The sequence below is a fragment of the Balaenoptera physalus genome (genome assembly GCF_965194825.1).
Source record: "Balaenoptera physalus genome assembly, chromosome: 11".
NCBI lineage: Eukaryota > Metazoa > Chordata > Mammalia > Artiodactyla > Balaenopteridae > Balaenoptera > Balaenoptera physalus.
The window spans coordinates 92,202,433-92,217,461 of NC_138896.1; the positions used below are offsets into that span (position 1 = coordinate 92,202,433).

General features: G+C 46.3%; 2 protein-coding genes across 2 annotated transcripts in view; one reads left to right on the top strand and one right to left on the bottom strand.

Moving 5' to 3' along the window:
• The window catches only part of PROK2 (prokineticin 2), a 410,294-nt gene that overhangs the window by 200,296 nt on the left and 194,969 nt on the right, over window positions 1-15,029 (bottom strand). The gene's annotated exons all lie outside the window — the stretch shown is intronic.
• On the top strand, window positions 5,291-11,791 carry LOC309637517 (uncharacterized protein). The gene is made up of 2 exons (XM_082412407.1): window positions 5,291-8,858; window positions 9,290-11,791. Exon 1 carries the CDS (start codon window positions 5,295-5,297, stop codon window positions 5,859-5,861), a length of 567 nt encoding a protein of 188 aa, XP_082268533.1. The 5' UTR covers window positions 5,291-5,294; the 3' UTR covers window positions 5,862-8,858; window positions 9,290-11,791.

Genomic DNA, 15,029 nt, shown 5'->3' on the forward strand with positions numbered 1-15,029 from the left:
CTTTATTTATAACAAATTGGTGAACATAAGTGTTTCTTTGAGTTCTCTGAGCCATTATAGCAACTTATTGAACGTCAGAAAGGGGTCGTGGAACCTCTGATTTGAAGCCAAGTCGGATGGAAACACGGGTACCCTGGGGACCTACTACTTGCAATTGGCATTAGAGGCAGAAGACAGCCTTGTGGGATGGAGCCCTTCAAATATGGGATTTGATGCCAACTCCAAGGAGATAGTGTCAGAATTGAATGGAACCGTAAGACACCAGAAGATGCTGGAGAATTAGTTGGTGTGAGGAAAAACTCACACATCTGATGTCAGAATTATTCAGTACGCAGAAGAATGGACTTTTTCTTTGCACCCCCAATCTGATGCGCATGTATGTAATTATATTCCAGGACTCATTTAAACCATGAAGTATCAAAATGCGTGCACCACTTAATGTCTTTTGCCAGATTCTCTGGGATTTCAAAGTCCATTCAGATGGTATCTTTCGAGTCAGTGCTGTGCTTCCCCTATGCCAGGCACGTTCTAAACATTTCACAGAAGTGCTTCATTTTGAATCAAAACCTTGTGAAATAATTATTACCCTCAATTTACAAAGGAGGAAAACAAGGTTGAGAGAGATAAGGAACTTGCCAGAATCTCACAGTTAGCTGAATCAGGCTTTGGATCCAGGACTCTGCAACTTTGTAAAGCCCACAGTCACAGGCACTGAGCCCGCCCACATCCTGTTGGTTCCTACGGTCTATTCATGCCTGTGGTGTCGTCTGTGAGCACTTGTGATTCTGCCTAAGGGACTTCTCTCCCAGCACACAGCTTGGGCTGTACCAAGGAGCTGATACGCCTAAGAGCAGCCGTCAGCTAATGATGACTTAGAGTTGGAGGAAAAATACCCAGCTCCTCGCCCCTTAGGTGGCTTAACTCTGAGGCGTGTTCTACACAGTTTTCTCAAAGCCCCAGCAGGATTGAGACCCAGTTGGCCACAGCGATAGGATGCTCAGCAACACACGGGATGGCTTCCTTTCTTCCCTGTCTCATTTGCCCATTCCCCTAGTGGGACCATCTCCCAAAGAAACAACTTGTCCTTAAATCCTTCTCTAAGAATCTGTTTCGGGGAGTAGTATGTGTGTACGTGTGTGTAAGACAGCCCCCGTGGGAGAAGTGGTTCCTTATTCCAGAAGAATTTATAATATTCTTAAAGAGAAAACACACACACACACACACACACAAAGAGAGAGAAAAAATACCAAGACTATTTGCTGAATGTAGAACTGTGCTGAACTGTGTATGAAAGTGTCAGGGAGGAAAAACATTTACTCTACCCTCTTAGCTTTTGTCCTTGGGGGCTTGCAAATTAAGCTGACAACAGATAGATTAGCAAGGAAAAAGACAGACTTAATCGCGGACAGACAGAAATTCACAGAAAAATGTGACTCGACGCAGTGTGGTTAGAATTCGAGGCTTATATACCATCTTAATAGGGAAAGAGGAGGCAGAACAGGGCACTGACTGGAGAACAAATGACTTTGCAGAAAGCCAAATGGGTCACTAGGAGAATAGATGGGAGATAGGATCATTTTGTGACAATGCCTTTTCGAGGTGGTGTGGAAACTTCTATCCCCAGTGATAAGAGTCAATCTCCTCTGGTAGCTCCTGGGGAGGGGATTTATGACAACTTTTGTGTATTTGGGGGAGACTCTGCTTTTAGGCAGTAAGAAAATTCAGGAACTCAAATGCCTTCTGCTCAAATAATTTTTATGTCACAGTGGTGTATTCTGGACTTCACACGGTAGGATGAGCCCTGATGGTACAAAGCTCAGGCAGCCACATCTTACTATGCCTGAACTTTTATTGCATGATCTCAGATTCTCTCTCTTCTGCCATCACCTAGGAGGGTACAAACAGAACCAAATCTGGGCCTCTGAACCATTCCTTCCCTCCTCTCAGGTTCTTCCACGAAAATCATAATCTTCCAGCACACAAAGCTGGCTTTGCGCGAAAGCAGAGTTTATTGCAGCATGGGAGAGCTGGTGGGTACTGATGTTTTACCAGTGAGATTACCTCAGAAGTTCCAGCTTCAAGTCCTTCAGTCATCTTAGCTCAGGGTGAAAAGCCTTCAATCATCAGCTGCTGATACAGCTGAGAGCTCAGGTCTGAAGGCAGGAAACAGTGTATTTGGGGAATGATCTGTCATTTCATCATGTTTATTCTTCTGAGGTCTTTCTCACATGAGCTCCAAAAATACCCTTCAGGACTCTCATCAAAATGATATGGACACTACAGGTTCATATGCCTGACTCAGGTTATACAAGGTACCCCCCCTCCCCAACTCCCAGCCCACACTGGGATGATCAACACACAAATAAATGGTCTCCGGGCTTCAACCTCTTTTTCAATTTGGGGGGAAAAACAAAAGGAGTTTATACGTGGGTTAAATGGTGACCCTCTAGAAAAATGTCCACCCTGAACCTGTGTATGTGACTTTCTTTGGAGAAAGGGTCCCTGCAGATATAATTCAGTTCGGAGCTCAAAACGAGATCATCCTGGATTTTCTGGGTGAGCCCTAAATTGAAGGACAATATTTTTTAAAAGACCGAAGAGAAGAAGACAGAGGAGGAGGTCATGTGAAAATGGGAGGCGAGTGGAGTGATGTGGCCACAGCCCAAGCAATGGCAGGATCTGCCGGAAGCTGGGAGAGACAAGAAACGGAATCCCTCACAGGGAGTGCTGCCCTGCTGGCACGTTGATCTCAAACTTCCGGCTGCCAGGCAGTGAGTTAATAAATTTCTGTTGTTTTAAGTCACCCCTTTTGTGGTCATTGGGCATGGCAGCCACAAGGAACAAATACAAGTTGCTAAACAACTTCTGGCCCTACAGATGAGGGCTCTAACCAGTTCATCTTCATAATGATACTTTAAACTAAGGATTAACATAGCCCCATTTCACAGACAAGGAAACAGAAACAGAGTTTAAGCGACTTTCCCAAGTACACTTAGCAAGGAAATGGCAGAACTTGGCTTCAAATCCAGGACATCTGATCCCAGGGCTCGCTGCTTTAATGACTGTGTTCTCCTGTCTCTTCAAGTGGAATTACAGGCAGGATCTGCAACACACCTCCCCCCATGTAGCATGAGCTGGGACATGGTTCCTCCCTGCCCTCCCTCGACGAGCAGGATGCGTTATGTGTCTGATCTGGCTGAGCTAGTTGGACTCCAGCTCAGCAGGGTGTGAGGCAGAGAGTCACAGAGTGGTTGGTTCATTCCTGGCAGCGGAGTGGTGGTGTCCCAGAGAGATGCTTCCTGTTAAATTCCATTGTGCATCTTCCTGTTGACTGACATACTGGAACTGCCTTGGTTTCTGCCCATTTTCTAATATCCAATCCTCCAGTCCCCCTGCAGTCCTTCCAGATTCCTTTTTCATTGAAGCGAGCCAGAGTTCATTTCTGTTGTTTGAAATCAAGAATCTGACTGATTCAGGGGAAAAGTGGGTACCTGGTGAAAACCAGGTAAAGTAGACACCTCAGTGCAATGGCAGCTCTCCCCGTGCCTACTTGGAGGTTAGACTGAGCACTTTGACAAATGCCTCTGCCCCAAATAAATCCATTTTGCGATGTACTAGGAGACAATGTAGATGTTGCTGAGGGTCTCAAGGAAAGTGGGAAAGAACGCTTATAGCACAGACAGAACTCTATAAGACTCCTGGGAAAGCTCCTCTGTCTTCCCCCTAGGTTTCTCTTAAGGAGTTGGCTGTCCCATCTCCCCTGACCCCCCAACATTCTGTACAGTTCCGCTCTGGCCCTCAGGTCACATTCCCCACTCAACAGACAAGAGCCCTGAATCTAGCCTTTTAAAAAGCAGTTCAATGAACATGTGTTGTTTCCTAATATCCTTAGATATTCAAGCCGAGTAGGACCCAGTTTATGGGCCTCCCTATATGTACTCAGCTTCACGATTCTAAACTTCATTCTTCAGGCAACCTGAGCCAAAACATCTCCCAATAAAAAGATATTTCCTAGGTGGTTGGGCATATCCTGTACTGGAGAAAATAAAACCTTCCTCTCAATATTCTATCACTAACGGGCCCACACCCACATGCCAGGCCCCCTGATCTTCATCCATGCAGCAGCCCCAGTCTCCCCTGGACAAAAAGCAAATCTTTCACACAGTCTCCATCATACCTGCTCCGGGGTCCAGGACTGACCTGACCCATCGAGGCTCTGGCCCCTCCCTCTATTTCCAGGCCCAGGAGAAGCAGCACACTTTGGGGGGTGGCCCCTCCCACTATTTCCAGGCCCAGGAGAAGCAGCACACTTTGGGGGGTGGAATTTGACTTCCTCAGCAGCTACTTGGATGGGATAACACAACCCAGAAACACAGTAAGTCAATGCACCATGGGGCTATCACTGACCAAATGAGAGACACGGATGTGAAGGAGCCAGCAGTCAAACTTCTGTCCATTGTTCTCCTGATGGACTACTTTGAGGCCCAAGGATCCAATATCACCTCTCTGCAGTGCCCCGCGTGACCAACCTGTTAGGTCTCACCGTGAACCTGTTGCTGGTTCAGCAATTTGCAGTTTTCCCCCTCACTCTTGCGATATGGGATTGCATCCCCCAATAAGTACTGTCAGATAAGCATGGTCTCAGGCTCTATTTTCTATGGACCGTGGACTAAAATACCTCCTAAGAAAAATAGGTCTTTCTTGGGTACCCGGGCAGATTTTGTTCTGAAGAAAATAATAAATTTACCACATTATTATACCAAGGAAGGAGTCCATATCTATGTGCCTGAAACCTTGAAGAACTCCGGCAAAATGTGATGATACAAGAGAAGATTCAAAGACTGACTTGACCCAAGTGCAAAGAAACAATGAACTTGGAAAGGAAGGCAAAGAGTCTGCAAGAATGAAGTATGATCATGACCACCATTCTCGTCATTGTCGTCGCCACCATCATCATTATCATCACGATCACCATCATCATCATGATCCTCATCACCATCACCATGACCACTATCCCCATCATCATCATCATCATCATCAGCACCATCATCATCACCATCACCATGACCACTATCCCCATCATCATCATCATCATCATCATCATCACCACCATCATCCTCACCATCACCATGAGCACTATCCCCATCATCATCATCATCATCACCATCATCATCACCATCACCATGACCACTATCCCCATCCTCATCATCATCATCACCATCATCATCATCATCACCACCATCATCATCACCATGAGCACTATCCCCATCATCATCATCATCATCACCATCACCATGAGCACTATCCCCATCATCATCATCATCATCATCACCACCATCATCATCACCATCACCATGACCACTATCCCCATCATCATCATCATCACCATCACCATCATCATCACCATCACCATGAGCACTATCCCCATCATCATCATCATCACCATCATCATCACCATCACCATGACCACTATCCCCATCCTCATCATCATCATCACCATCATCATCATCATCACCACCATCATCATCACCATGAACACTATCCCCATCATCATCATCATCACCACCATCATCATCACCATCACCATGACCACTATCCCCATCATCATCATCATCATCACCACCAACATCATCACCATCACCATGACCACTATCCCCATCATCATCATCATCACCATCATCATCACCATCACCATGACCACTATCCCCATCATCATCATCATCATCACCACCATCATCATCACCATCACCATGACCACTATCCCCATCATCATCATCATCATCACCACCACCATCACCATGACCACGACTATCCCCATCAACATCATGGCTAACACTTTCTCAGAGCTTACCCTGTACTAAGCACTCTTCTGAGCACCATATGTCTGGGTTCATTTAATCTTCATGACATACCCAGGAGGCCAGTATTATTATTATCCCCAGCTAACAGAAGAAGAAACTGAGGTTTGGAGCTGTTAGTGAATTACCCAAAATCACACAAGTCGGGAGTGGCAGAGTTGGGACTTGAAGCCAGGCACTTAGCATCAGAGCCCAGCCTGCTAACGCTACCACATCGCATTCTCCTTCCCCTTCATCTGCGTGTCAGTGATTTAGACATGGATGAACACAATCTCTGAAAGAACCCAACCTGACTCCCCATAATTCATGAAGAGAGACTATTCTCCGTAAGGATAAGAAAGCAAGCAAACAGAAATTAATACTTGTGGCAGTGGAAAGAGGACCAACCTGAAAAAATAAGCAAATGTCTTCTTATGAAAAATTAACATGTGAAAACTAGGTAATTTTCTGTTAGTATTTTGAACAGGACTCAAGGGCACATCATATCTATGAAATGAGGGCAGATAGTCATGAAGAAAAAACATAATTCAGCATCTGATAAAGACTGAATGGAGATGAAAATTACTGGTATCGCATTAAAAAAAACAATATGTCAAAGATATTTCAATAAAGCTGTTACACACACACACACACACACACACACCAGAAGCAGTGTCTTTCCTGGGTTACTACAGAAAACTAAGAACAGATAAACATGCTTAAGAACTTCTTTAAACATTCTGCAGAAAAGATTAAAATCGTAGAATGATGGGGAAAAGAAGAGAACTAAAAATAATAAATCCATAAAATCCAACACACATGTAATAGAAGACCTAGATGGAAAGAAGAGATCAGACTGTCTGGAAGTCATGAAGACCCGAATTATGGTCTTATCTCTACACCAAGACTCACCTGCAGCAGAATGGACACTGTCCTACACAATGGGGTAGGATGCCAGTCAGGCTGGTGCCTTGTAAAGAATGAGTCTCAAGGCTGCACCTCTTAAACTGACCTCTAACCTGGCAAAGGGTGTAACTGAGGTCAATCCAGCAGTGGGAGTCTGTGCACTTTCAGTCTCTATTCCACTGTAGAATCAATTTACTGATCCTCTGGGAGGTCTGATGACCTCCCAGAATACTCTGTTCCTGCTCTCGAAGAAGTTCCAATCTATTGAGGGACTTGATATACACCTAAGATACCTGAAATCCTGTATAAGGAAGATGGTCCTCACAAACCTTGGAATACCCTTTTCTTGCTTCTCTCTACTTGCTTGTCTTTTTGCAAAGTGACAGCTAAAAAGACTCATTTCCCCACCTCCAACTTTCCCTCAATGGCGTCAGTGCTAAATCTCTTAGATATTGTTCTGAACAAGCCAGCTTACTTTAACTATGGTTATTTGAAAATACTAGTTTATGGCTTGTTTACAATTATACTTAAACCTATAAAGAAAATGTCCTTGGGATCAATCAGACCTGGGTTTGAGTCCTGGCTCTGTGTGACCTTTATTAAGTGACTCAACCTCTCTGAAAGGTAGGTTTCCTCATCTGGATAATGGAAATAGTAATACAGTAGCATAGTACTTCAACTTTACTGTGCCCACCCTGTTAGAATGTGGCTGTGATTTAGTAGGGGGGTGGTGCCTGAGAGTCTGCATTTCTGACAACTCCCAGGTCCTGCGACTGCTACTGTGAAGGACAGGGGTTGGCAATCTATGGCCTTTAGCCCAATTTTGTTCAGCCCACAGCTAAGGATGTTTTCCATATTTTTAAAGTGTCCTCAAACAAACGAAGAAGAATATGTGAGAGAGACATATGCGGCATGCAAAGCCAGACAGTAAAATATCTACTATCTGGTTCTTTACAGAAAAAGTGTGCTGGCTCCTTCTGCTGTAGACGCTGTTTCTGGTGTTACCCCATCCCTTGTACCCTTGGCCCACCTGAGTTAACCAGCAGCTGCAGGCAAAAGATTTTCCCAGCACGCTGACATCTTCCCACCTCAAGTACCTGGGCTCCCCCTTCTCTGCCTGAAGGCCTTTGTAGGCACCATGAGAGCTTGATCAGGGCCTGAACACCTAACTGGAGGTGGAGGAGGATTAATGCCCAGGGGTGACCATAACAAATAGAGGAGGGAGTCCGACAAATGTTTCAGAGTCCCTGTGGGTGGATTCCCAGAACACTCCCATGCGATTGAGTTCCTGTGGTCAACAGCAGAGACCTGTTCTTACAGCATCCTTCATTGCTTTTATCCCTTCTTTATCTCACTTCTGATTTGCTGGAGCCAGCTTGTACTGGTTTATGAGAGCCAAGGGTGTATCTCCTCCAAACTCTGTGTTTAGTGATGTCATCATGGCGACATGAAATTGGCCCTGGTGGCATATTTACACCATGGAGATCACCCAGTGCTACAAATCAGGTGGTTGTTGTTTTTGCTGGAGAGCTGGTTGTTAAACATTTACCAGCACACCACTTCCTCACGTGTTCTTCCTGGCACTTCTGCCCGATTAAATGCCTGCCCCCAAGTCCTGGTCTAAGGTCAACTTTAAGTAGAACCCAAACTAAAAGAAGTACCTACCTACTTCAGCATTTTGGCAGAAGAGAAAAACACATGGGATCACATTTGAGAATCACAAGATGACTTGGTACATGATAGTCAATAAATGTCAGTTCCTTGCTCTCTCCTCCCGTTCCCGTAGCAAAGGGGAGACCCTCCAGTGTTTCCGGGGCACCTGCACTGCAAGCTTTCTGTATCAATGTCATTGTCAGCTCCAGCTCACAGGGCCATCTGGTCACTCTCCTGGAGGTTCTGGAATGACTTCCTTGGCATGTGTCCACACACACACACGACCACACACAATGGGCAAAAGGAGATGGGATGAAACTTTAATCGGCGTCGGGAAGGAAGCATATCCATTGCAACCACATGAAACTGAAAACGTGTGGGCAAGGCAAGCATGACGGCACTGGAGTGTTCTGCCAATTCCAACTAACACGATGGAAACAATGCCCCTTTGTGTGGAGTCAGGTATGTACACCAGGGCTGGGAGGCTGGCGGCTCTTTCAGCTGCTGTACTCTGTGGTTAGGACTCAGAGCAAGAAAAGAAAAGATGAGACCCAGAGAGGCACAAAGGAGAGAGAAAGAAAATGTGACCCAGAGAGGCACAAAGGAGAGAGAAAGAAAATGTAAGGTCAGAAAAGGGGTGGCTCAGAAGAAAGTGCTAGGTACCACCCAATATCCATTTCCCCTTCCTGCTTAGTAACAGACCCAATTTTGAGTACAGTGGAAGGATCACATTACCAAACTTCCCATGCAGTTGGGTGTGGCCTTCATTCTGGTCAATGAACTAAAGAGTGGAAGTTTTAAGTGGGACTTTCAGGAGAGTCCCTTAAAGGATGCTGACTCATCTGAGGCTGTTTTGTTCTCCCCTGCTTTTTCCTGGAATTTGGTTGTGACAGCCGGAGCTCCAGCAGCCATCCTGAATGGTGAGTTGACCAAGAGGATGGAAGCCAGTGCTGAGGATGATGGAGCAGGAAGATAGAAAAAATCTGGGTTCCTGATGACAAGGTTGCTAGCCCCGGATTGCTACCTCAAGATCCCTCTGCATAAGAGAGAAACTGATTTCTTTCTTGTTTTTGCCACTGATGTTTTGAGGCTTTTTTTGTTATATGCAACTAACCTAAACCAAACTAATCCAGGAAGTGAAAATGAAAAAAAGCGGGTGACAGAAATAGGAAAGTAGAAGGAGAAGACGAAGACAAGACATATGGAGTATGAGTCTCAGACTGCAAAACCAGAAACATACTTTTCTTTGTTCCAGATTAACAACTTAAATGTTATTGGGAGCTCCTGTCCCATGTGGTGACAGAAATTTAATTTCTGTCACTTCAGAGCCTGCCCCTTCTTCGTACAGAATTGCCTCTAGGTCTCCCAGGCTGAGGTCTGGGTGTAGAATGAGATGCTGTCCTCTCTCCAACTCCAACCCAGCATCTGCTGACACGCCCCGTTCCACCTGGTCTCGGGTGGAGTGTCCTGCCGACCACTCTATGTCCTCCCCCGGGACTGCCCGCCCCCTGTGCTCCAGCTGTGCCCCTTCCCCAAATTACTCAGGCCCGTGGCACTCTTTGGGCCCTTGCCACATACCTGGATTCTCCCCAGAATGAGGTACAATCCTCTTTTCAAATCTCCTAAATCAATGCCATCTCCTCACTGCTCTCTGGGGGGTGGTCAGGAATGCCCACCATCTGAGCCTCCCTCTCTTCCCCTCTGGTTCTCACACACCCAAGCTGTAGGAACTTTTTAAGGGGCAGGGGTACAAAAACCACAAGACAACCTCTCTCTTACTTTATATTATTCTAACTTTTTAAAAATGTATGGCTTTTGAAACACAAAATTCTCAGAATTACCTGCCTTGTCCTCCACATAAGCTTTCCCTGAGACAAAAAAAGCAGGCGGCCCCGCTGTCCAAAGTGGGGGAACGGTGGGCAGTCTCAGGAAATACTACAGAGCAGTAGCATCGGTTTCTATCTCAAAATATCCTACCACCTAGAGAAAAGGGGGAAGAGAGGCCTGGAGGAGAGCCGGACAGCCTGAGAGTCACAGGTGCAGGAGGTCTGTGTGGGGAACGACAGTGGGATGCAGTTAAGAGCCCAGGGTGGTGCTGTCAGTAACGAGCCCCAGATCCGGGAGCCCTACAGCTCTGCTCTACTTTCCCTCCACGCCTAAACCCACAGCTGAGACTTCATCACTCTACACAGGAGGAGGCTGATCCCAAGCCCTGCTTCCAGCAGCGGGGAAAGGAGCACATTTCCAAGGATGCCCAGAGAATGAAGGGGGTCTGGGTGCCTTGAGCAAGGAGGGGGCCATGGCCACATGTCCGAGACCCTCTCTACCCAGGCAGAGGGACCTGTCTGGGGAATGTGGCCCGCTCAGAAGAGTAGCACTCCTTTATGGGTGGAATAACTCTCTCTCAACGCTCAGGAGTCAAGGAAGAAAGCATCTGGCCAGCATCAAACTAAGTGATGTCTGCCCACTTCAGGAATCATCAACTGCTGCTGAAACAACTGGGTAAAAGTTTGCTGAGCAAGAGCTAGTCACATCATCTCAAATTCCGGTATTCATGTGCTCTCAGAGTCTCTTCCCACAGAAAGTGTATTACATATAACGAGGAAAATGGTCATTTAAGGTGGAGAAACCTAGCAGACTCCCCCTTAATCAAAGCTAGCAAACTCAATGTCACCAGCTATGAGACAGATTGACCTTGTGTGCCTTCTGATAGCATGCACTGAGAAAAACACATCACTTCTGTGACATTTGTTCCAAAAAGGTACAACCTGAATCTAATCATAAGGAAACATCAGACAAAGCCAAATTGAGGGACTTTCTACAACATAACATAACGGGCCTGTTCTCCTGAGAAATGTCAGGGTCATGAAAGTTACGGGAACACTGAGGAACTCTTCCCAGATGAAGGGGAATGAAGGCATGGCAACCCAAAGCAATGTGGGACCTTGGATTTGATCCGAGACCAGACAGGAAAGGAGGTTTATAACGGACAATATTGAGGCAATAAGTACATGTGAAAGGGGGCCGGATGGGATGGTGGCCTGTGTCTCAATGTTAATTTTCTGATTTTGGAAATTGTATCATCTTTTAATAAGGAGATTGTTCTTAGGAAATAAACACAAATATTTAGGGATAAAGGAACATTCTTTCTCTCTCTCTCCCTCCCCTCCTCTTCCTCTCTCCCTTCTCTTCCCCTCCCCGCTTTCCCTCCCCCTCCCTTCTCATTCCCTCCCTCTCTCTCTCTCCTCCCCATCTCGCCCCCCTCCCCCTTTCCCTTCTCCCCATTCTTACCCCATCTCCCTTCCTCCCTCCCTCTCCTCCCCTGCTCTGTCCCCCTCCTCGCTGCCTCTCTGAAGCAACGGTGGTAAAATCCAGCAATGGGGAATCTGGGTGAAGGATATATATATATATATTGGTATTATTCCTAGAGGTTTCCTATAAATCTGAAGTTGTTTCAAAATAAAAAGTTACCACCCCGGGCTTCCCTGGTGGCGCAGTGGTTGAGAGTCTGCCTGCCAATGCAGGGGACACGGGTTCGAGCCCTGGTCTGGGAGGATCCCACATGCCGCGGAGCAACTAGGCCCGTGAGCCACAACTACTGAACCTGCGCGTCTGGAGCCTGTGCTCCGCAACAAGAGAGGCCGTGACAGTGAAAGGCCCGCGCACCGCGATAAAGAGTGGTCCCCGCTTGCCGCAACTAGAGAAAGCCCTCGCACAGAAACGAAGACCTAACACAGCCATAAATAAAATAAATAAATTAAAAAAAAAAAAAAAAAAAAAGTTACCACCCCACCCCAAAAAGATTTGAGGAGCAAGTGGACGGCGAAGGGAGGAGCCCTGAGCGCCCCCTACAGGCCAATGGCCAGACCTGAAAGGGGCCTTGAAGGGCCTGAGATCTGATCCCCTCCTACACATCTAAAGCCCTGAGATGCCCGAGATGGGCAGACACTTCGGTTTGCTGAACCCTCAGCCCACGCCTTAGCCCTGCGCCCCCTGTCTCCCTGCCTCTGATCCCAACCCTGCCACTTGGTAGCTCAGAGAACGTGGGCTACTTACTCTTTCTAGCCTCCCCTTTTCTCATCTGGCAAATGAAAGGCTAGGAGGACCTCATGGGAAGGAAACTAGATAAAGTGTGTGCACAGGACTGTCCCGCTAAGTGCACCATCACTGTCAGCTGTTACTACTAGTGTTGTTGTTGTTATTATTTGACTCACTGACTCACTGGCCTGGATTTACAAAGAAGGAAATGGACTTACGTAGCTGTTAGAATGCTTCCAGCTTCCAGAGAAAGAAAACACAGGGGAAAGTTGGGTTTTTTTGTTTGCTTTTTTAAGTAAAGAAAAGATATAATCTCCTGAAACAGGAAGTCTGGTTGTGAGATAGCTCCCCAGGGGCAGGGGTTCATCAGATGGCTCGATGATGTCATCAGGATGCAGGTTTTTTCCCACTAGCTGCTCTGCCAGCCTCCACCCAGCCTTGGACTGTGTCCACTCAGCATCCCAAGATCGCTTTCACAGTTTAAGCATCGTATGCAAACAAAAGACAAGACAGGAAAAGAAAGGGGCTCTGTTTTGTCTCATTCTTTAAGCATGAGAAAGAAATTCCTAGGGTCCCATCAGATGTCCCCTCATATCTCGTTGTTCAGAATAAATTTACATGTCAAATGCTGAATCCATCTTTTCAGAGGAGTATCGAATTAGCATGTATATAAGTAAGAATTACACTTGGCCAAAAGAAATGTGAAATCTCATATAACTGTGGGTACATTAGACAGAAGTTGACTTTCATATTTGGAAGCCTGGCTACTCTGCCCAGAACTCTCTGGCAGCTCCAGCTTCAGGAACCCAGGCTTGTCCTCATCTTACACTTCTCAGTGCATGTTTCCACTCCAAGTTGCTTCATAGCCCAAGATGGCTGCATCAGCTCCAGTCCTCTAGTCCTCATTCCAGCATGGAGGAATGGAACAAGAGAGGAGAAAGACAAAATCCCTTTCTACAAAGGACACTTCTAGAAACTGTACACACCACATCTGCTTAATCCCACTAGGCAAAACTCAGTCACGTGGCCTTACTTAGCTGTGAAAGAATCTGAGAAAAGTCTTTACTCTGCACCGCTATGGGCCCAGCTAAACACTGGGATTTCTACTACTACAGAAAAGGATGGGGTAGGGGAATCCTCTATGGATACTGGCCCCCAACAGTTTATATGCCACACTATGACTCCAGCACAGCACCGAGGAGGACCCGGCCCCCTGAAGCTATGGCTGCCTCATACCTGTACAGAATCAGGGTGCTGCGAACAGGGCAAGGCAGCGAATGGGTGCTGGTGGGGCAACAGCAGGTTCCTGAGACGAGTAAATGCCCATCAATCCTTACCAGGTTATCCATCAAGAGAAATGAGCAAGCCCAGCTTTAAAAAGAGAGAAGGGATTCCTTTTGGCGTTTTCAATGTACCACAGCTTCCTCCCACCTTCTCCCTCTCCTTTCTCCTCTAGAATAAAGTCTATGAAACATGCCGTAGGTGCTCTCCTTGCTCATGAGTCAGTTGCATGGCTCTTGGGTTCCGTGAGTGCTTGAATCACTTGGGAGACTCGGAGCACAGAACATTCCATCTCCACCACAGCCACTTGGGGGAGGAGGTGCTATTGTCCTGAAAATCATTTGTATTGTACTCATCCACCCGCCTTTGCCAAAATGATTCATTTTTAATCCTCACCATCGCTGTTCCAAGAATAGCACTGCATGTGTGTGGGAAGGGGATTCTTTACCTCTCCCAACGCTCGACAACTGTGGATCTGTTGACATGATTTCTAGAACTCAGAATGAACCGAATTAGTGGGATAATAAAAGGTGAGATTCCATGATGACAAGACATCTGGAGGAGAGGGACACAACTGACTCAGTCATCCAGATGTTTTACCTGTATATTTAAGTATGTTTTATCACAGCGTTTCATGAAGGATGCTCCAAAATTAGACATCTGGCTGTTCCATCTTTACAGAAGACAGTTATGATTTTTCCTCTGTCCAACATACAATTCCTCAAATTTCGGTGACAGAATCCATATTTCCCTTCGGAAACCAGCCCTCCTGAGGCCTCAGTCCGTGCAGAGACTAACACCACATTTCTCTTTAGGGAATACGTGTTAGGCAGGCTGGTAATTGGAGCACTGTATTCCCTTGTCCGCTGCGACTGGTTCATAAATGGTAGGATGACCAAAGTCATCCAATGTAGCCCATTACCAGACTTTTCTCAGAACAGCAGCACAGACAGAGGCTCTGTTTTCTGCTTGACTTGGGCTTGGGAGGATGCAAGTCTAGAGTTGCTGGGGGCCCTGATATGAAGAGAGAATACATCAAAGTAGGGGGGTTTATTAGTCTTAGTGAATTGTTGGCTTCTAGTACAACAACCATTTCCCAAACATTTGCCATGTTCGCAAAACCCTGATTTTGTACAAAGGGAAGTAGAGACAAGAGATGTAGGAAGCTCTAGTCCTCATGGCATATGTTGAGACCCTGGCTCCATCATACTTGAAGAGAACCCATTGGAAGTTTCTATTACGTAAATGAATGAACTCTTTTGCTTAAGCCAGTTGTACTTGGGTTGCTGTTACTTGCAACAACAAAAAAAAAAG

Excerpts from the sequence above, each read along its gene's own strand:
- LOC309637517 (XM_082412407.1), top strand. The coding sequence starts at position 5,295 with ATGAGCACTATCCCCATCATCATCATCATCATCATCACCACCATCATC.